Source organism: Manacus vitellinus, unplaced genomic scaffold (assembly GCF_001715985.3).
Source record: "Manacus vitellinus isolate BGI_N305 unplaced genomic scaffold, ASM171598v3 scaffold_5_pilon, whole genome shotgun sequence".
In the NCBI taxonomy this organism is placed as follows: Eukaryota; Metazoa; Chordata; class Aves; order Passeriformes; family Pipridae; genus Manacus; species Manacus vitellinus.
The window spans coordinates 13,719,301-13,741,060 of NW_021940682.1; the positions used below are offsets into that span (position 1 = coordinate 13,719,301).

The 21,760-nt window shown below is 44.6% G+C and overlaps 1 protein-coding gene across 1 annotated transcript; it reads right to left on the minus strand.

The window, feature by feature from the left end:
• Positions 1-12,247: 12,247 nt before the first annotated feature.
• Positions 12,248-21,359, minus strand: RTCB (RNA 2',3'-cyclic phosphate and 5'-OH ligase). Its single transcript, XM_029963629.1, has 10 exons — positions 21,296-21,359; positions 19,532-19,631; positions 18,868-19,024; positions 18,095-18,251; positions 16,840-16,999; positions 16,376-16,551; positions 15,726-15,914; positions 15,196-15,306; positions 14,388-14,507; positions 12,248-13,326 (listed from the first exon to the last, which is right to left on the minus strand). The coding sequence occupies exons 1-10, from the start codon at positions 21,338-21,340 to the stop codon at positions 13,219-13,221; spliced, it is 1,323 nt and encodes a 440-aa protein (XP_029819489.1). The 5' UTR covers positions 21,341-21,359; the 3' UTR covers positions 12,248-13,218.
• Positions 21,360-21,760: the final 401 nt, after the last annotated feature.

Here is a 21,760-nt window from a genome sequence, read left to right on the forward strand (position 1 = left end):
CCAAGCTGCATTTGCTGTGATGCTCACAAAGCACCTTCCTTGTCCTCGTGATTTTATTTTGATATGGTGTGGTTCTGGGCACATATAGCAGATTTTTGTGTTCCATGGCTGTAAGCCATCAGCACTGAATCCTAACCAATCTCTTCTATCTGCACTGAGATCACAAAGAGAACAAGTAGTTACAAATAAATGGAATTTTCACATTTTTTCATGTATTCACTTTACTGTTAGCATTATGCTATGCTAGGCTGCTCTGTTGATGTACCTTTTTAAATGTAAAAAGCACTGAAGAAGTCCCAGGCTCAGCTGCTGAGGGTTTATCCCAAGGGATCCCTCATGTGGAGGTGATGTGCCCCCCACATCCAGAGGCATTAAAGCTCTCTGGTGCTTAATGAATGAAACTGATAATAAAATGTGTGATGTATAAATGAAATAAGCCAGATATACAAACACAGGAGTGTGTGTTGCAGTGTTTGTGCATGGGAAAAGGAAGAAGGATGGTAGAGGTAAGGAGAGAGAAGAAAGGGGGTTTGAAGTGCAGCACACTGCTTGATATCGTATCGGCTGCGTGGCTGAAACAAGGGGAAAAGCAAGAAATGAGATATGACACCTTTGGGGAGGATTAATTCCTGGAAACCAAACCAAACCAAAACTTAAAGTTAATATATTTGCAGACAAATCTTGTGGAGATATAAAAAAATCTATGAGATTTTTTGCAGAAATGAGAGCAAGTAAAGCAGTGACTTTTACAGATCAGGACTTAGAGGGAGCCATAGGCAGGGCTGGAGAGAGGCATGATTCCCTCCCTGGCCCCACTGTCAGACCCTATGGGTGTTTTCCACCATTTAGAGTGCTTTCCTCCTTCCCCTGACATATTTATTCTCCTCCACTGGGAGGAAGGCGTGGTCCTGCCCCCACCCCGGCTGGCTTTGCATTTTGCACTTTTGACCCAGGGATGCCATGAGTTAAGGGAGGACTCAGCTTTGCCTCTTTAAGCTTTGCTCACTTCGGGCATCCCTCACAAGCTTGGCCATGGCCTGATACATCTGTCACAAAGCAGAAACAAGAGGTGCAGCAGGCTGGGGCTGAACTACAGGGTGAGCCTTAATCCTGAAGGAGTAAAACGGAATAGTGGGAAGAGTAAGAGGAACCCAGCACCATGATGAAACAAGGAGTCTGGAGTCTGGACTCTGGGCAGAAGCCAAGCACAGGAGGTGTCTCAAGAGAGGAATCGCTCTGCTTCCCTCCTCCTCCATCCCCCACACTAGGAGTGCTGCTGGAAAGTGTGGAGACATTGTGCTGGGTATCACAGGGGAAAGGGAGAGCGCTGTCTGGGTGAACGGGGGCGAGGGGTCAGGGACAAAGTCTGTTGTGTGAACATTCACCCCAACACAGAGGAAAGAGGAATCAGAGCTGTAGGCTGGGCACTTTCCAGTGGTCATAATGGAAAGCCTAGCCAAGCTGAGGACTGTTAGAAAGGCTATTCCCTGCTGCTAGTGTTTTTCACAGGGCAGATATGTGTTTACATCATGGTGATAATGCCCACCTTCTTTACCTTTTGCCATTTGCTATCACTCCCCATTGTTTTCTTCTCCTCCCTCCTGCCTGACCTTGTAGCCCTGGCTATTGCTATAGAAGCAAGGGTATAGGGACATCTCCTGGCTGTGTATTTTGTGTCCTTCTCATACAGCAGCCTGATTTTAGCATCTCTTCTTGCTACTGCCTCTCTGCTGATCACACTACATGCATCCCTTGATGAAGATGGACATGCCTTGCAGCAGCTGGGTGGAAAGTGTGCAGGGAACTGCTCGATAAGCAAAATTTTAAATAAAAAAAAAGCCCAACCTGTATAACAGAAGAAGGGGCAATATGATTTTACCACCAGCAATTGTACAAGAATGGCTGGGACCACAGCATTTGCATGACTGTAAGTCTGTCTGCCTGAATCTCAGACACATCACATTTATTTGCCTGCCTTGGCTTCTTGTTCATCTTTTCTTGTTCATCATTGCAAAATACCTCTGAGCATATTTCTTATCAAAGTGCTGAGCAGTTGTGAGCAGCCTGTGCTCTAGCTGGGGAACAGAGGGGAAAATTACAGTGCTGAGCCCATCTGCTCTCAGCAGCCAAGTGATAAACCCAGATCACTTCAGCCATGGGTTTTGCCTCTCTTTCAATAACAGCATGGCCCACCTCTTGCCCTCTGTGCTGGGAACACCAGTAGATCCTGCCCTATCTCACTGGAAAGTATCACCAGACTGACCCTGTAATGCTTTATCAGGAGCTGGTTGCAGCTGTGGTGCTGCCAGGATCTCACTGGGCTGCTTGTCTCCTGTGTGAGTGGGAGCACACGAGTCCCCTGTGCTCATAGGTAAATTCGACCTTGCACATTACCCAGCTCTGGTATTGCAGAGCTGGCATCTGTAGCTCACCTCGCCTTGCCTCCCCTCTTCCATTCCATTCCATTCCATTCCATTCCATTCCATTCCATTCCATTCCCATATATTACAGTTACAGCGAGGGTGGTGGAGTCAAAATAAATCTCCCTGCCAATCTCTCAGGACAATGATGTTACTGGCATCCTCCTTGCCATGAGCACCCCACTGCTGACTAATGCAAACCATTGCTGAAGCCAGGTAAAAAGCCATGAAAAGCCCTGCCCAGTTCCACTGTTGCCTCCCTCCGTGCCCCGACCCCCTCAGTTTGCTCCCAGCACACCTGGGTAATGCTGCACCCCCAGTTCACAGGGCTAGTCCCCCATGCAAGCAGTGGTGGCACATCCCAAGGAGCCTGTGAGGACAGATCAAAGCTGAGCACCTACAGCATGTCAGCATGACAAGCTGTGCGAATGCAAGGCATTTGCCTCTGTTTATGTGCCGCGTGCTCCATAGCTTTGCATTTTGCAGTGCTATGAAAGCTTTAAAATTTCCATTTACGTTAACGAGCCCATAAAGCATAAGGTTATTAAATGGTGTTTATATTACCCTCTCTGAGAAGCTCATTTGGTTACCAGCTGGTTCGATTGTTACTAACAGCAAGTTTCATGAGGGCGCCAAGCTGGAGCTGCGTGTGTTGGGGGAGCTTGTGTTGAAAGGACAGAACAGCGACAGTGCCATCGCCACACAATGGCTGAGTTGCTCTGTAGTACGAGTGGTTTTCAGAGAAGAATTAAATTAGTTGGCTCTCTGATTGAAAAACATGTTGTATTTAAACATTTTAAAATTTATTTTTGGTAAAACTGCTTTAGCATTGGTTATTTTCTTCAAACTTTACTGGAATTTTACTGAGGTCACTGTCTTAAAGAGCACGTTTCGCATTTGCATCTTTGGTGAAAAAATCACAGTTTAGGTAATTTCATGACCTAGAAATCACCACAAAACCTATAAAACTATTGCATATGTGGAGTGATGGGTAACAGAAGGTGTGTCTGGGCAGGAGATTGTTATGCAGAGTGAGGAATAGGTGAAGCGACACAGCCAATGTGGCATTGTGCAGAGCAGGCATATGCAGAGAGAAGCTGAACAGGGACAGTTGGAAAAAAGAGTTTAGGTTGATTCCCTCTAGGAAAGTCACTGGTGAGTTTTCTACACAGTTCTTAATTGCAAGGAGTAAAGTAAGAGTTTAGTAATCAAGCCTGGCATGCAAGTGTGGGCACAGACATGCATGGGGCAAATGCCACAGAGCACCTACTACAGCAGGCACCAAGGGTTGGAGACCAGGGGCTTGGAGCATGGGGCAGGGCAGCGAGGCATCTGGCATCAGTGTCTTGGTATAATGTGTGAGTCAGGTGTGACAATGGCAGCACATCAGGATGATGTGTTTGATTTTCTACCTGAAATAAGTTTTGCAGGTAAGAAAATTTTTATTCTGTAAATAATTCTGCAAGTGTTTTCAGTTTGAAAGGATATAATTGGAAATACTGTAAAAACATATGCCCACATATGCCATGCCCATGAAACAGAGGCAGCTTTGGCTTTATTTTTTCCTGCAAGCATTCCCTTCTTTTCAGCTAGCCCTGACTTTTAATTCTGAGAACAAAGTCCACAAGCATATGCTCAGGTATTGACAGTGACTCGATTGCAACAATTAGGAATGTGACTTGGCAGATCTGAAGGCTTAAGGCATTCACACCATGAAAAGTGTGAATAGAAATTCATTGGACTTAAAATTTACTTGGAGAAGTTTAAGAAAAGGTAGTTTATAGGGCAGAGTAAAAAAAGCTCAAAAACTTTGGAGAGTCGGTGAGATTCCTGGAAGATCAGGTGCTAATTTTTAATAAGACTCCTTGGGATTGAGCTCTTTGGAGAATAGGTTTTATAGAGAAATCTCCAGTACCTCTTTGTTTCAGCCAGGTTACATATGTAAAAATATTGCAGTACAGATGGTCCAAAGGCAAAGTGTGTATAAGGCAGGCTATCAGACAGAACTAGGAGTATATTCTACCTGGCAAATTATGGATGTGAGACAACACTTACATGGTTAAATCATATCCCTCCTTTCTTTCTTAATTTTTTTTTATCTTTGATTCAGTGGGACAAAGTCACACCCTTATGAAAGATCTGGCAGCTCCCTCCGTGTCCTGAACCCTATCCAAGTGATAATTATACCTGTTTGAAATCCATGAGCTGAGAAGTAGCCTCCAGCCACTCAACAAAGGCTCCTCCAGTGCTCTGAGGAAGCAATGCCGACACTTCCCTTCTCCTTGTCTGCCTCCTGCTGAAACACATTTGCAGAGTTTCCTGAAGCCTCTAAGGCTTTTCCAGAGATCTGGTGGAACCAGACCTGTTATCTCATGGAGTATCATCACGTGCAAATACAAAGAAACACCCCTACAGGCATAGTTAATGCAGAGAAACCTTAATGGCTTTTTTTTATTTCCCCTCCAGTTGCAAATGTATAATTAATCTATAATTAATCCCAGTTCAAATTTATATGTTTGATCTATTTCTTTTAGGTTTCAAATGTCTTTGAAGGAGGGGGAAGACCCTGTTATTTGATCTACAGTGCCTAGGATAGGCTCGGTGTTTACGTGGACAGACCCTGGTTCCCAGAGCTGGTCAGGTGTGGAGAACTCCCAGCTTGTAGACCTGGTGGGGCCAGAGGGCAGTGGCTGAGGTGCTTCCCAATCCAAGCTGCAGGAGCCCCTTCACCCCAAGCAACCATTTCCCCAGGGCTCCCCTGAGGGGAGAGGACTCCCTACAGCCAGGTGGTGGAAACCTACTGCAGACAAGAGCCACAGCAGTAACCAACCCTCCCGCGAACAGACACTCCGAGCCCTCACTCCTGCAGCGTAACAGAAATGAAAGATGTAGGGATGAAGAATGAACGTATCCACTTCAAACAGGGAAATTTCCATTTGAAGTGCCTTCTTGAGTGAAATCCTCCCCAGCAGCACTTTTCTCCCTTCACTAGTGTATATCAATTTCTTCTGACAACAGTTTCATGGCTTCGGGATAAATAAGCCCAACCATTGGTATTACATTTTACAACTACAGATCATGGAGATTGAAATTCTTTGGCTGCGTCATCAAAGATGGGGAGGGAGGAGATGGGTCCACCAGGCGCTGTGAAAGGCAGGTTAACCACAAAACAAACTGAATCCAGCCTTTCATCCCTGGCGGTACCACGGAGGCTGAGGAGGATGGTGGATGCAGGCAGTGAGGGCAGAGCTGAGGGGACACTGACACGAGGGGCCCTGAGTGCTGCAGAGAGGCTTCTTCGCCTCATAGGGCAGCTGTCTCAGGGCTGGGGAAGCCTCAGGGCTCTTCACTCCTTATGGCACAATACTAATGGTTTGGTTCCATGGCAAACATGAGTAGCTGGAAAAAAAAATAATTTCCAGTTGATTGATAAGGGTTTTGCTTGGGTTTTGTTTTGGGTTTTTTTGTTTGTTTTCCCAGTGGAATCAAAAGCTTCCTCTTAAACGTTTTCCTCCCTGACATGCAGAATTTTGGTTTGATCTACAGATTTTTGAAGTCCTTCAAGTAGGAGTGTGAAGTGTAAAGTGAAATGAAACCCCGCATGCTGACATGCATTGGTGAGCATTTCCTGGCTGAAAGCATCAGTCAAACACTGTCCCTTCCCTGGTCCACTCTGAGAAAGCAACCTGGTGTTTTCTCAGCTTCTGTCCCTTAGCACATGAATGCATATAGATGGCAAAAGCAAGGTGGCATGTTTAGCACTTCACGGGAGTGCAGAGGAATTTAGGCACCTCACTGACTCAAGGTGAGGATCTGGCTCAGAGGCTCTGCTTTCTAGACAGAAGACTATGAAAAAATTATTCTAAGTTTTGCAGTGACTACTTGAAACGTTGAACAGCTTACAAGCTCTTCTTTCAGTTTAGGTTGTGACAGGAGTGACCCCATTCCTCCAGCAGTGCCAGAAGCCACAGAAGAAGGCAGCATGCAGGGCTATGTCACACTTGCAGAGTTGGCACTGAGCATGAGACAGCTGAGGCCATTCTTTACAGAGAGGTACTGCTGTGATCAGAGCACTCATAGGAGCAGAAGGAAATGGTCCCTGAATCACAGATTGGTATTTAAATAGGAAAGACTGATAAAAAGGGAGATTAAAGGAAGTGATTTTTATTTGCATTTTGCAGATAGAGCACCAAGACGTTGGAAGATGAAGTGATTTGGTACAGGCTGGACAAATCCATGGTGGATAAAGGGCACTGGAAGCTGCTCTCTGCAGATGTACCTGAATGCCTCAGCCTTAAGCTGAACTTTTCTTTACAGGAACCAGTCTTTGATGGAGGATTCACTTTCTGCCAGAGAAGCAAGGGGGAAAGGAGACAGCAATGGTGCTTTTGGCTGCTATTGGTAATCATCAATGAATATTTGTCTCACAAACAGGGCTTCATGTTTCTCAACCAAGATAAAAAACTTCTGCCTCATCCACTGACCATTAATAGAAGAGCTCACAGGGTCTGGCAGGAAGAGCAGCCAGCAATCTCTGAGTCTCCTGAACTAACCTAATGGTCAGTCAGGTCACCTTGCCCAGGTCACCCCACAGCCCTGAGACTGAAGTGGGGAACAGGCCCTGGCACATCACGTGCCTGTGAGCAGGGTTCTCCCTCCCTGCTTGCCCCTCTGAGGCCTGATCAGCTGCCCTATGGGCACAGCAGCCCCTCTGAGACCCCTTTCCTGGGGGAGGTTTCTGTGCCATGGATGTGCCCACTGGGGCTGCTGGGGGAAGAGAGCACCCAGCGCTGCCTGCACAGCATTGCCTGCACCCAAAGACACCCTCCTGCCAGCACAGCATCCTGGAATGGGTAAAGAGGTTTCCACAGATGGTTTCCCCTCCTCCGCTGGGCTCAGTCCCCCCACCACGGAGGGGCTCCAGCCCTGCAGACACTCACAGCTTATGTCAGGAAGAAGATGGATGAAGTCCTTTCTGGGCCAGACTCAAAATACACATATACTCAAAATACTCAAAATGGAGGAGAAAATGCTTGTCATAGTCCTTTCTGTATCTGCCTGACAAAAACACTCCTATGAGAGGTGAATGGAGAAAATCCCTTTATAAACAGCTACAGTATAAATACCTTCCAGGGAAAAAAATAATTTATGGTGGTACTTTTTTCTTCCTCATCCAAGAAGTGGTTAGGGATTTGGCAGGGAAACAGTGGATGCCATAAATGTAAAGCCCAAAAATAATAAGTATTAGTCAAAAATAAAACAACCACTTTGCATTTGTTCGTTTGTTTGTTGCAAGATTAAAAGTGCAGACAGGTTATGATTTTTAAAAGTGAAGAGCTAGGTAACTAGGTGATTTATTGGCAAGGCATTCCTCCAGCTGGGAACTCACCTTTTCCTTCTGCACAAAGGGTAATGAAAAGTTATGGAATTTTAACATTTTTTGGCAATGCAATCTGGCAGTAATCTCCTTGTACCCAAGGAAACACAGCACTGGTAGCCCAAGACCCAACTGCTGTAATCTGAAGGGCTCATGGTTGCTTTCCACATGGGGATGTTGCTGCCCACGGGGCCCAGGGAGGTTTTGGTGGGTGGTCTATGTTCTTCTCTGTGTCTTGGGGGCAAAGACCAATGACCTGGGGCAGAAGCACGCTGGGGTGCTCATGCTGATGGAGAGCTAAGGCCAAGCTGTACGCAATCCCTTGTACACTGCAGGATAGGCAGAGTCAGAGATCCAGATCCTCCTCTGTTATTTCCAGCACTGTATTTAATCGCTTTTCATTTCCCTCCTTTCCCCCTTAAATTTTGCCATAAACCCCTAATGTCTTATCCTTGAGTGTGTCTATTCACAACCACCAGCAGGCTGCTGTTCTCCCTGGAGGGCTCTTCCCTAGGAGGGTGCTCGAGGTTTGGTAATCTCCAACCACTTAATTGTCCAAGGTAATTAGGCTGCTGCTCTAACGCATCAGGGCCCTTATCGCACAACACCCACTGGCACATCTTTCCCTGCGGGACCTGCAACCCTCCCCCCACCAGGTGCCCCAGGGTAGACCCCTCCCCATCTGTTTCTTCTTTCCCACCTGACACATGGACTGGTTCCCCAGATTTGTGTTTCACAGGGAAGAGCAGAAAGCCTGAGGTACCCAACTTCCCACTCCATGCAGGCTCATGGCAGCTGAGAACAGAGGGGAAGAGCCTGGGCTCCCACATCACCTCCCAGAAGTGAGACACAGCTTGCACAGGGGAAAAAAAAGGGGGTCAGTGCCTCAGTTTCCTCAGGCACTGAGGAAGAGGAAAAGGGAGGAAAATGTTTCCCCCCTTCCAACCACTTGCTGGATAAAGCAGAGCCCAAGGAAAAAGCAGGGCGCTGGCAGTGGGTGGTGTGAGAGAGTGGGGGGAATAGCAATCCAGGCTTCTGCTGGCACCTCTTTTTAGGAATAGACTCCAAAACAAGGCTGACTCAAGCACCTCAGCATGTGAGAGCAGCCCAGCCCCTGCGTGTCTTTTACTAAGCTAGTAAATGTTAGATTAAGTGCTGGCAGATGACTCCATTTCCCTTTCCCAGTCGTAATCTTTGCAATTAAGACTAGTGATTGTTTTGGTTTCTGAATTTATATCTACAACATGACCTGAAGCAGTGTCCCGGGGTTTGGGAACAAGGGGGCAGCGATACAGGGATGTGCTCAGCAGCAGCTCAGGCTGCAGATGCTTGGTCATTGCCCGAGGAGACTGAGTTGCACATCTGCCTGGGAACACCAGGGGCATTTCTGTGCCCTCTGCTTTCCCACCTCACACCCCGTTACTGTCCTGTAACTGTCCTCACTGTCCTGTTACATATTGCAATTAAAAAACAAAAACCCCACCAGAAACCACATAATTATTGGTGTTTCGTGAGTGCCAGGAGGTTACAATCTTCCCCTCCCTCCCACCGTGCAGGGGATAAAGCACCTGCGCCCAGTATCTCCCCAGGCTGGGAACCTGCAGAGCTCCTGCTTTTCTCCTGTACACCTCCCACTGCCACCTTTCCAGGCAGAAAAACAGAAGTGCTGGTGATCAAAACCCCTCGGGGCAGGACAGGGCTCGAGAGCAAAGCAACTGCCAGGTACAGGCAGGGCCTGCTGCTTCACTGAAGCTTCTTTCTGCAAGCAGGGAGCATGTTGGCACATGCTGCAGGAGGGATATTGCTTTGTCTGATCACTTTGAAGACTGGGGGGCGGAGGGAGAAGAGAAGAGGCCAGTTAAGTGTGTTTATGTTTGAGAGGAACAAAGAGAGTGGAGAAGAGAGTGGGGGTGCCTGTGCCAGAGATATGTCAGAGATCACTTGTTCCTCCTGGGCCGGAACACCAGCCCGGGACCACCAGCGTAGGAGTAAGCGCTGTGTGCGGAGCTGTGTTTAAAGCAGGCAGAGGAAAGATAAGAGCAGAGGGAAAAGAAATCCCAAGAGACTTCTGATAGTGGTAAGTGTGGTACAGGTTGGGCACCAGGCTCCCTACCAGTGGGATGTGCAAATATACCACAGCAGGCAGCACAGCAGACACTTACCTAGCTGGGTCCTGGTTTCCCTTGGAGTTAGGGGGGTCAGGTACCTGGAGTGCATAAAATGTAAGCAAGTCAAAGACCTGAAGAAGGCCCTCAGCCGCACCCCAGCTCTGCCGTGTTATGGCAAATGAAACACAGGTGCTGCCATTTGCAACACTGCTGGGAGGAACTGCCTTCCTGGGGGTCTCACACAGCCCCGGGGCGGATTGCAGCACCCCAGCAGGGGCGTGCATTTAGAGAGCTTTCTGAAAGAGCTGCCCAACAGCAACAAAACCCTGAAGTGCTTTTCAGTTCACTCTTTAACGCTGTGCTGACCATGATGGGAATGACACCTAAGGACACCTGAACAGTCAGTTCCTGGCAAGAGAAGTGCTCGCCCAGCACCAGGCCCTGCAGCCAGGTCTGTGAGCACAGAGAGGAGGGTGCCACAGAAACCACCACCAGAGATGATACCTTCGACTTCCCAGAGGCAGTAGTTCTGTTTTGGCAATTCCAAGCTGTAAGTTAAACCATCTTGTTGTCAAGCAGAGAGTAAGATGTTCTCACTAAAAACAAGCCTGCACCCCAAGACTGGTTTTTTTTTTGTTTTGTTTTGTTTTTTTTTGTTTGTTTTTTTTTGTTTGTTTTTTTGTTTGTTTGTTTTGTTTGTTTTTTTTTGCTGGCTGGAGGCAGACTTAATGCAGACATTCTGTGCAAGCCTCAAGGCCAAAAAACCACCTGCTGCAGGACACAGACAACTGAATCAACTACACTTAGAGAGGGAATAGGTCAGTGCCTGTGGTTAGACAGAGGCATGCAGCAGCTCCAGGGGTGTGACGTAGACCAGATCTCTGGTCTGTGGTACCCCAAGGAAAAAAGACCCTAACCATCATTCACCAAAGCCTTTTCAGTCTTCTGGGGAGGAAAACACATCATACATTAACAGATGTTTCCAAGTTCTCAGCAACCTTCCATGGAAGCAGAGATGCTTCGATGACCACATTGGTTCTTTGGTTCCCAGAATGCTCCTGCAGACCACCTGCACAGGAATTTCAGCACAGGAATTCTAATACTGTGTGCTGCTAACACTTTTTATAATTTATTTTTTAAAATGCAGAATAAAAAAAAAATTAGTGGGCAGCCCTATTTGAAGCAGACAGACAGACTTGAATTAGGAAAAAAATCCAAGTTCAGACAAAGAACCAGGATTTTTCTTTACTTTTTTAGGTGGTTAGAAAACCACCACTCTACTCCATACAGCACAATGTATAATTACCAAAACTAGTGGTAGCTTTGCTGCAAGAAACCAAAATTAACAGCACTTCTTCCAGTCTTGAATGCTAATGCATAAACACTGATGACCAGAGGACTTAAGGCATACATCCACATGACAGCACCTCCACGGTACTCATGATTTCTGCTTGTAAAAAACTTTGTCTCTTAATGGCAAGGGTAGGTGAAAGTTGAAAGGAGAACTATGTGTGTGAAATGCTTCTTATTTTTAAATGTCAATTTTTTAAAGTTTTTAAACTTTCCCTTACATTCAATATCAGAGTGGCCGAAATATTTATAGACAAACTTCTGCATGGGACATACACTTCTGCAGAAGATTTGAGACCAACAATTTGTCTTTCAGTCACTGGAGGCCATTTCACATTTCTAGGTGAAATTTTTGTTTTAAATTTTTGTTTTAAATACAGCAAGTGTGTCTCAGACCGCTGAAATGGCGATCTGGAACCGTTCCACTGGAGAAATCAGAGGAAAACAAGAAACTGTCTGTAAGGCCAAACCTACAAGAACTCACAGCAGTGACTATAAGTGCATGTGCTGCTTCTGAACCTACACAAACGCAGAAACCAGTAAGAACAAAGTGATGATGACAGTGAAATGCCATTAACGCTTCCTAAGATCCTAAACTTAAAGGGATGTTTCATCAAAAGGCACTCGAGCCCATCAATCACAATCTGCTCCCTTTACATGACTCCTTGGCAGGGCTCCACTCTTGCTTTGGGGTTTAATTTCCCTCCAGCCGCCCTCTTGTGCCGACACAGAGGTTTACAGGCAGCACCATCCCCTGTCCAGCGAGGTGGCTCAGCAGGCCTGAGAAAGACGAGTTGAAGCTGTCACACTCCTGTCACAGCCAAGTTGAGAAAACAGCACCACAATGCCCTTCCTTGTACCCTGCAAGAAGTTCTGCCATCTGCACACTCCTTTGCAAGATCCATCATCTGAAGTCCCAAAATGCAACGGGTTTCAAGCTTGTCTATGTGCTTAAAAGCAGAAAACAGAGAATAAACATGACACAGATACACTGCCGTGCCCATCTTCCCATTTTATTTGTAATCCCCAACATGATCCAGTGGGGATGGTCAGCTTCCCCTCCAATCTTGTCTAATGAATGTAAAGAAGCATCATAAGTCACATTGTATTGGGCCTGACCCTGCAATTGGGCTCCCTTAAATCAGAGCTGCAGGACACAGCGAGCAGCATTACCCAACTTTTACATGCCTAGAGCTTTGCAAAGTGTTGGATTAGCATATCTCTAAGTTGTTAAATTACAACTTTTACTGGGCAAACAAAACCTCTCAAGGCAACATACTCAGTCCTACTAGCTTTTCCAAAAGACTGTGGAACACCTACTTGTCCTGAGCCAAGTACATCAGGTGCTGAGTTAAATAGGAGAGGCTGGGGTAAGACTGTGCCTCAAGCCTAGCTAGTCCCTCTCAAACAAAGAGGGAAACCATTCCCAACTCCAGATTCCTTATCCAATGGCCACAAAACATGCAACAATATAGACTATGCATAAAGGTATCTGCAAACAGGGCAATTCTCCCTGCCCAGAAGTGCTATGCCCTGTCTATCAGAGTACTTCCATAAGCAGAAAGAGCTCCAGGCACTCAGGTGTGGACATGGCAAGGTCTGGTTCATACACCATCTTCACTGGTCTTGCAGCACAGCAATTAGTGACAACTCAGGCAAGCCTGAAGTCCTGCCTGAGCCATCACCAGGCAAATAGGGGAAGGATTGCATATAAAACCAGGACTTACTTATTTCTTTGCCCTTTCCTCACAAGAAAAGAATGCCATATAACAAGGAGGAAGGGGGGCATTAATTATACCTAGGAGTGGCTAAAAATAGGTGTATCCTCAGCTGTTGTGTTTCCAGAACAGGAATGTGATCTTTGAGCATCCTACAGAGTCCAGGAGGTGTGGGAAGATGATAGTTCTAGTCAGTTTTGTGTAAGGCCTGGAGACAATGGTGTGCTTCTGCTGCCCTGTCATTCCTAGCCTTTTATAACAGCAATAGGTCTCAGTTTAATGGCTTTCTTGCTGATGCCAGCTTCATGGCATGTGTTAACCACATCAGTCACGTTCTTGTAAGACTCTGGTGCCTGGAGGGGAAAGAGGGGAAAAAAAAAAAGACAAAACTATAAAGAACCCAAAGTCACAGGAAGACTAGATAGAGGTTTTTGAAATCCCCTCTTCACAAAAACAATCATATGAATAGAGGATGTAGAAGTAGGTGAACATATAGAGAATCTGGCCACCTTAGATATTAAAGAAATCTGAGACTCTCAGCTTTCCAAATAAGGTCTCACCATCTATCAGATAAAATAGTAGCTCTTTTGGTTCAGCTTTTCAGATAATCCAGTCCCCCAGCATGTGAGAATGCCATCCCTCATTATCTAGCAGGAAGTAACTCTAACTTCTTCCTTACATTAAAATTTATCTTCACTGTCCCTTAGTGACAACAATCAGGGTTGAACTCTAGAGCTTCCCCCTCCTACATTCTGACAAGGAAGCTGCTCCTAAACAGAGACTTTAACATGATTGACATGTTCATATAACACCAACACCCATAACAGCATAGCTCCAAATGATTAACACCCTTCTATAAGTGAGGTTGTGAACAGAAAAGATATTCTATCATGTTAGTGCAGAGGAACTGAAAGTGAAAATATTCAAACTTTTCTAGTCCTTCATAGTTCTCTTCTTCTTGAGCAAATACAGGAATTCATCTTAAAAGAGGTGGATCTCTCAAACTGCTAATAATCTACATGAAAGCTGCAGTGTAAAGTAAATTCAAAGCAGGGAGATCAGCATTCAAGAAGAGAACCCATAAAACATAACTACTTTTGTAGATGCTCATACAGACCTCAGAGTTGATAGCAATTGTCCCTATCACCAGGCAGAAGAGGAAAAAACATACACCTCTATCCCCCCACCCCAAAACCTGTCAGTCAGGCATCTCCCTTCTTAGCATGAATTCAGGACAGGGAAGACCTCCCATTATTTTCAAAAAAATGTGACAGCTCTATCAGAAATTGCAAAAGCTGTATCTTTAGAGTACTAGCAATCACTTAGCACTGCAAAAAATCAGGTCAGGGAATGTCATTCAGCCAAAGAGCATGACCCTCCTTTTCCCTCTCAGATAATTAAGTATTAAACTCACTTCTTCCATGACCAGTTTGGGAGAAGCAACACGGATGGCAATGCCCATGTCAGCCAGCTTGTCCAACACATCCTGGAAGTCCAAGTTACGTCGAGATTTGGCTCGAGACAGTGCACGACCCTAGAAAGCAGTTTTGTTAGTCATAGTTTTTGTAGCAGTCTGGAAAAAAGCCCTCTTTCTTACTAAAGAAAAACATTACTACATTATAAGTAAGGCTAAGAGCACAGACCAGAGTAAGCCACAATATAAGAAATGAATTTAGACTTTAGGTGATGGGCTCCTGCAAAATTATACCTCTGGTATGATGGCTAGGAATGTTTCATGTGTGTAACATACTAGTCTGCAAATACCTTTTTATCCAAACCAGACAGTGTTCAGGAGTCTGAGTTTTACTGGAAGATACTTCTCTTCCTCACTCATTGTCTCACACTACGAGTAACAGGGGAAGAAATACCTTCTTCTAACGACTGAGTTTTTTATGGACAGCCTCAGCACAGTTAAGCCCTCTTGTTAGCTCAGAGATATCAGAATTTGGCAAAAGGAGCTCATTCTCCACATCTTCATCCAAACATCTGCCTTGTATAAAGCAGTATCCCCTAGATTTTCTGCAGAAGTAATCAAAACTACTCAGTAAGGGACAAAAAGGACTTCTAGTTTGTAGTCCTCCTGGGCAGGGATTACCATGGCAAGGCTACTCTCTAGCTGTATGACCAATGGATGAACCACACACTGGATGACCCCTGAATAACCTTGTTCTCTGGATGACAGCCCCATTCCAACCCCTTTCTGATACAACTCCTTGACTTACAGCTCCATGACAGGTAGTTCCAAAGGTCTCAGTCATGCCTTGCTCTGTGCCAGTAAGGACATAGCTACAGGTGCCCATAGTCCCGCCGATCAACACAGGCTGTCCTGTCAGCTGTGGGTGCAAAGTATTCATTCATGAAAAAAAGCTGAAAAAACCTTGTAACAGAAGTCTAAGAGGAACCATAGCTCCAAAAAAGGAGGTCAGGTTCACATTCCCTCAGGAGATGCCTGCACTGAAAGACACAGAACAGCAAATCAAAAGACTTGTGTCCAACAGACAGACAAGGCAAACCACTGAATCCTGCCCTAGGTATGAAGGACTTCTTTCCTTCTATGATCATTCAGCCACTGTGGGTGGAGCAGAAGTGGGAGCTCAGTGTCCCAAAGATCTAACACACAGACAAGCAGAACACTGCCATCCCGCTCGGTTCCAGTGCTATTACCTTAAAAAAGGAACTCACACGCTTAGATATCTATTGTTTGATTAATCCAGAATTCTCTTCAATTTCCTTCTCCAAAAGCTAAACTTACTTGATAATCAACAGCAATAAGAGGATGGTGAGGAGGGAAGGCCCTGGTTGATCCTTTTCTGTGCACCAGCAGAGTCCGCTCTTTTCCATCCACTACATGTTGCTCCACTTTGGCAATGTTGTGAGACACATCGTAGATAACATGCATATCAAGGTCATCTGGGGTTGTGTTGAAGACTTTGGCAAAGGCCTAAAGAGAGCAAATCAGGATACAAAATACAAGGAGATCATAATTCAGCCTCAATAGAACTGAACACAACAGTGCTGAGTGTGACAGAATCGGACAGTCTGGATTGTTCCTCTGCCCACTCACAGCTTAATGCTGAAATTCAGTCAGAAATCAACTAGACAAATTCTTGCAACTCTGAAAAGTTGGCTTTAGCAGTGTAAAAACAATTTCATTGTATCTTCTTGTAGTTCAAGGCATTTTCAAAAATATTGCTTAAATGTCTTCTGCAAGAACAATCTAGTGATGTTGAAAGATTTTAGATGGATTGTCATGACTACAGCTTTGTGCAAGTCTCTCCAGAAAAAAACAGTTTAAGAAGCATAAAATGAAAATCAAGCTAAATACTGCAGCTACTCTGTGTTCTGGGATATGTCTGGGATAAAGCAGCTGTGTATTTGCATCAGAGACAACTCTGCTCGTACCTGTCTTGTCAGAAAGGTCATAGAAGAGCGGTTAACCCACGCATAGTTCCCAGCAGCTGCCATTCCCTTCAAGTAATCCTGTCCCTCAGCAGAGGCAATCCTGGCACACGCCAGCTGGCGATCATTCACTATGATTTTGTCCCGTTTCATCGCTTTTTCCATAGCCACAAGTGCATCTGGGAAATAAACACAGTAAATCTAAGTGACTTCTTAATTTTGTTTCAATCTGTGAGATTCACATGGGTATCTATAATTTACATTCTAAAACTGATTTGTTTAATGGTTAAACCTACAGCTTCTTCTCAAAGGCAAAAGCAAACCTGTGGCAGAATGTTATCAATTGTTTGCAAATGGACAACACCTGTCCAGGCAATTCAGAATGTACTTGGCAATTACACTGTAAGAAATGCTCTTTGGTGTTGGAGTTTGCCTCGCTCCAGGTACCTACACCAGTCAGATCATACCTGTGGCAACCTGGTGGCCCAGACCTCTGCTTCCACTGTGGATCATCACGCACACCTGCCCTTTGTGGTCAATGCCCATCTTCTTGGCAGCATATTCATTGTAGATGTCATCCACAACCTGGATCTCAGCATAATGATTTCCAGCTCCCAGGGTCCCCAGCTGCCAAGCACAACACACTGATCAGGCAGTGCAGGCAAAGCAGCCTCTGGGAGCACAAGGGAAAGGTAGGGGAACAGGGGCAAAAGCACAAATTGCTACAGCAAGGTTTTGGGTTTAGAAAATCTTTTTCGAGGGAAAAAACATCCCCATATAAACTGAAAGGAAGTAGGACACAGTAGCATAATCACTGTCCTCTTTGTTTAGATTTATGACTACCTTTGGTGTTGGAACAAGACTGTGATTAAGCAAAAGGACCAGGATCCACAGACTTAGGCCTAGTTGAAAAACAGGAAGAGTATAGAGTATTGAGAATTCATCTCCAGTTTGTATAGGCAAGGCAGACATATATCGTCTTATACTTGGTTATAACTCCACAAAGAAGATACAACAACCTGTTAATTATGTACTTGGAACCTTTCAGTAGATTAAAGCAAGCTATTCCATTTCCAAGCCAAATTTTTTTTAACTCCGTAACAGACGATCACTTATTTCCAAAGCAAATGTGAAAACTGAGGACATAACATTACTTTGAGGTTAAAATGTTATAATCTCGCAGCACTCCAATCAATAAAACTCAAGAAGTCATACACAAGAAGGCTTTAGAAATGTATCATTACTAGAGCCATCTCAAATTGTTCCACACGGAGCAATGAAGTATTATATATAAAAACGAAATCCAACTCTAACTGTAATTCAGTTATGACCTAGTTCCATTTATAATATCTTTTCTTGACCTGCTATACATTTGCTGAACAAACAAGGACAGAAGTTGCACATTAACTTGCATGCCTTTTCAAAACAAAACTGCATCTGGATGTGGAAATGCCACCCAACATAAATGTCATTACCACATGTTAACAGATGAAAAACTGATGGCCCAGGGGACCTTGGGCAGGCCCAGTATTATTTCCCTCTGTTACAGTTCTGTCAAGAATTATTCAGAACTGGCCTCACCATCTCACCTTTACCCTGCCCAGAAATGCTAGACAGTTTCAAGAAAAGATATAAAATCAGAGAACTACTCTGATAGAGAACTACTCTACTTTTCATTTGAACCCTGGGAGCATTCACAGCCCTCCTGAAAGATAACATTACCTGAGGCAGACCCCTCTTCTTTGCTCTTGAGGAGACTTTGTTGGGATCAGCCTGCAGCATTCTTCCATATTCCTCACAGTGCTCCTTGTCCTCTGCCCAGGCATAGCCCTCCCGGAGAGACCAGTCCACACCCATCTCTAGTGCCTCTTCCAAATCCCTGCAATTATCAAACACCTACATAAGATGGTTATCCGTGGATATACTCAAAACTCCACTGGATGCAGCCCTGAGCAGCTTGACATAACTTTGTTGTTAGACCCACCTTCAGAGTTAGCCCTCCTTCATGCAAGATGTCAGACGAGACAACTTCAAGAGATCCCATCCAACCTAAATTATTCTGTGATGTTATGATCAGCCCCTAGCTCTCCTAACAACCAGTCCAACTTCTTAGTACTTCATGAAAATCAAGCTCTATAAACATATTAACTTTTGATAGGTCATTACTTTTTCCTCTTTGTTGTGTGGGGAATATCCTATTTTCTCTCTCATCTCTTTCAAAAAAAAACTTTTATGCTCATGGAAGTTTTCTGTCAGAAGAAATGAGAACCTTTCAAGAACTTTTAGTTATTTCAGGGGTTTAAATGGGGGAAGAGCGAGCTGACTTTGTGCACTGATGATTATGTTGGTCCTGGTAAAGCCATATGTAGAAAGAATGGAAAGATTTTTAGAATTACTCTTTCTTTTTTAAAAGTCTCCCACTGATGAATCTTTCATCAAAACAAACAGACAGAGATGTCCCCTCTGGTGATGTGTGCACAAAGTCATTCTCTTACTTGGCATTCATGGGGATGACACCTTTGGAGCCGACACCAACAGGAATGTGGTCAAACATAGCCTGGGCAAGCTGCTCTTTCACAGGCTGCACATCACTTTCATCCAAATTTGTACGCAGCAAGCGGACACCACAGTTGATGTCAAATCCTACACCACCTACAAGTGTAGAAAAAACCGTGACAGGGAACATGTACTGAATACTGTGATCTCACACTTTCTTTCTGAAACAATACTGGGAAAAAAAAGGCAGAACTGCATTAGGTTTCATTTTAACAGATTAACATAAAGCCTCAGATTTCAAGATATAGCTGTACAAGTATCTACACAGCTCTCTCTTTATGAAGTTACTCCAACAAGTAGACAAAAAGTAGACACAAATATAAAATATACTGCCCAGAGAAAGCAGAAAGGGATATCATGAGTCCAAGCCTCAAATGCAAGGGCAATTCTCCCTGTACTGTTTAGACATTCTCAGTGCAACCGCCCGCTCCATAAAGAATAAAGATTCTGAGTGCAAGAATTAAGCACCTCTTAAGCCCCTATAATTCTCATATTTTAGCTTTAGTTCTGTACATGAAGTACTAGAAAGTCCTGCTATTTTGAAGAAGTATTTTTATGCCATCCCAAGCATTTCTCAGAGCAGGTTAAGTCAGTCATCCTCACCTGGTGAAACCACTGCTTCTGGATCACTCATATCAAAGGCAGCCATGTTGCCGATGGCAAACCCATAGCCAGAATGGACATCTGGAAGGCCTATTGATCTCTGAAAGGGAATGAAGGCAGTTTTAAAGTTTTATGAAACTCAGTGCTGCAGAGTTACCTTGGTTATGCTTTGCCTTGTGGCAGGAGTTGTCACATTTGAAAACAAATATACCAAAAAGAGAATGGATCTTCAGATGTAGACGGAGTGAACACAACAACTCAGGCGAGTATCTGAACTCCTGCACTTATAGGGCAGACACTCAAAGAAAGCAGAGAGCAGATCTCACTCTGAAGCAAACACCCTGTGGCTAGTCAGCTGAGAAGCCCTCTTGACTCTATTGGCCAGATCTCAAAAAAATTTGGGAAGAGCTTAAGCACCTAAATGTAGGAACTGTGATCTCAAACTGAATTCTAATCTGGCCTTTTCTTGTACTCAAGACTCCTTGCATTCAAAACTCAGGCAGGCAATAGCTTTTGAGCAGCACAAAGCAGAGACATAAGAGTGAAGATAAGTTATTTTTACCAAATTTCATCTAGAGACATCTGCAATATTTAAATACTGTAAACACAACAAGGGAAGAGTTCAGTGATATGAAATAAATGTCAGCATTTTCTCTCCTTATCTGTGTCATCAACCCTGACCAAAGACTGCACCCTGTAGGGAGGAAAAAATCACCTTTTGAGTGAGATCCTGATGGGATAGGACAAGACAGGAGCTGTGGCATTTTAAATTTAGATTAGGACATCACAAACAGCACTCTGCAGTCTATTTAAGCAAACAAAAAAAGCCTCAGACACCCAGAAAGCTGTTAGAAATTGTGTGTTAAACTGCTACCATACATTAAAAAGAATAGCACTTTTCAATGGGATATTGTGCTTCTTCTGCCTCCCCTTGCCATCACCAATAAGTCTCTTGGAAATAAAAAGTGAAGATTTGAATACACAGGTGATTGTAGCATCTCTCCTACAAACTACCAGACGGAGTTCCTATTTAACAGGTTGTTACTATTCTACCTTACTCCCTTTTGGCTGCCCACTAAGGCATTTTAACAACATGATGGTCTGCCCTTTACTGCAGCCATAAACTCAAAACGTCTGCCAAGGGACCAAGGAAGACCGTTAAAACAATTCTGTTATTTGTTACTTATTAGTATTTGCAATATTGAGTGTGAAAGAGATCATTTCCACATCATACTTAACACTTCCTGAAAAGAGTCACAGCCTATTATTTTCCTCCTGCATTATCAGATCTGACACTTTGCTTCCAAAAAGGCATGGGGCAAGGGAAAGGAGTGTTCAGTGCATGGGAGGACTCACTACCCACATTAGGTCAGCAACAATAATACAGACAACAGTATCACCTCCTGCTCTCTCCTCACTCCTCCATGCATTCCAGGTCAGCAGAGGCAATTGAAAACCAACAAGCAGTCAATATGGACACTGATGGAAATGTGGCTCAAGCAAAAGGAAATAGCATAAACCAATGCTAAAAAAGCTTCATGTCAAAAGACAAGTAATGAAGTAAGTGGATGCTTCCCTTTCTGACAACTTAGTCTTGCAGCCTGCCCTTGCAAGCAGTTTACTCAGAGACAGGTTCTTAACACACAAACTGCCTTGAAAAGAACTTTTGTCCATATATCTTCTGAAAACAGTTCCCATTTGGAAAGCAATAATTTCGGGCAAATAGGAAGAGAAAAAGAGCAAATTTTCAGAGCAGTTACTCACGTGAACAATACCAGGTAATGCAGCCACATTCCCAATCTGTTTCATAGCAGGCAAGAAGCCACCTGCACCTGAAAAAGAGAAAAAAAAGAAAAAAAGTTAAACAATCTGATAACTTACCATGATAATCACAGTGAAGTGCTTTCTAAACAGACTGTTCAAAACACTGGCAATTTAGAAGTCAGCCACCAACAAGGCTTCTTATCTGGTGTAGAGCACCCAGTGACATGCACAATCTGAAGTTTCATTAAACGAGGTACTTATTACACCAAAGCCCAACCCGTGCTGTGTTTGTACCGATGGAGTGCAGTCTGCACTAACCACAGCAGTGTGTCACCACCAGCCCAGCTGTCAGATCTGGACCCATCCCTGCACTTCAGCCCCACACAGCACAGCCCTGGGCTGCAGTGCCATGGTCTAGTGGACACGGTGGCGTTCGGTCATAGGCTGGCCTGGATGATCCCGGAG

Coding starts and splice junctions, on each gene's coding strand:
- RTCB (XM_029963629.1), bottom strand. CDS start 21,340: ATGAAACAGATTGGGAATGTGGCTGCATTACCTGGTATTGTTCAC. Junction 18,252..18,867: donor GTCATCCCCATGAATGCCAA/GTAAGAGAATGA, acceptor TGATAATTGCAG/GGATTTGGAAGAGGCACTAG. Junction 13,327..14,387: donor CCAAACTGGTCATGGAAGAA/GTGAGTTTAATA, acceptor TTTCCCCTCCAG/GCACCAGAGTCTTACAAGAA.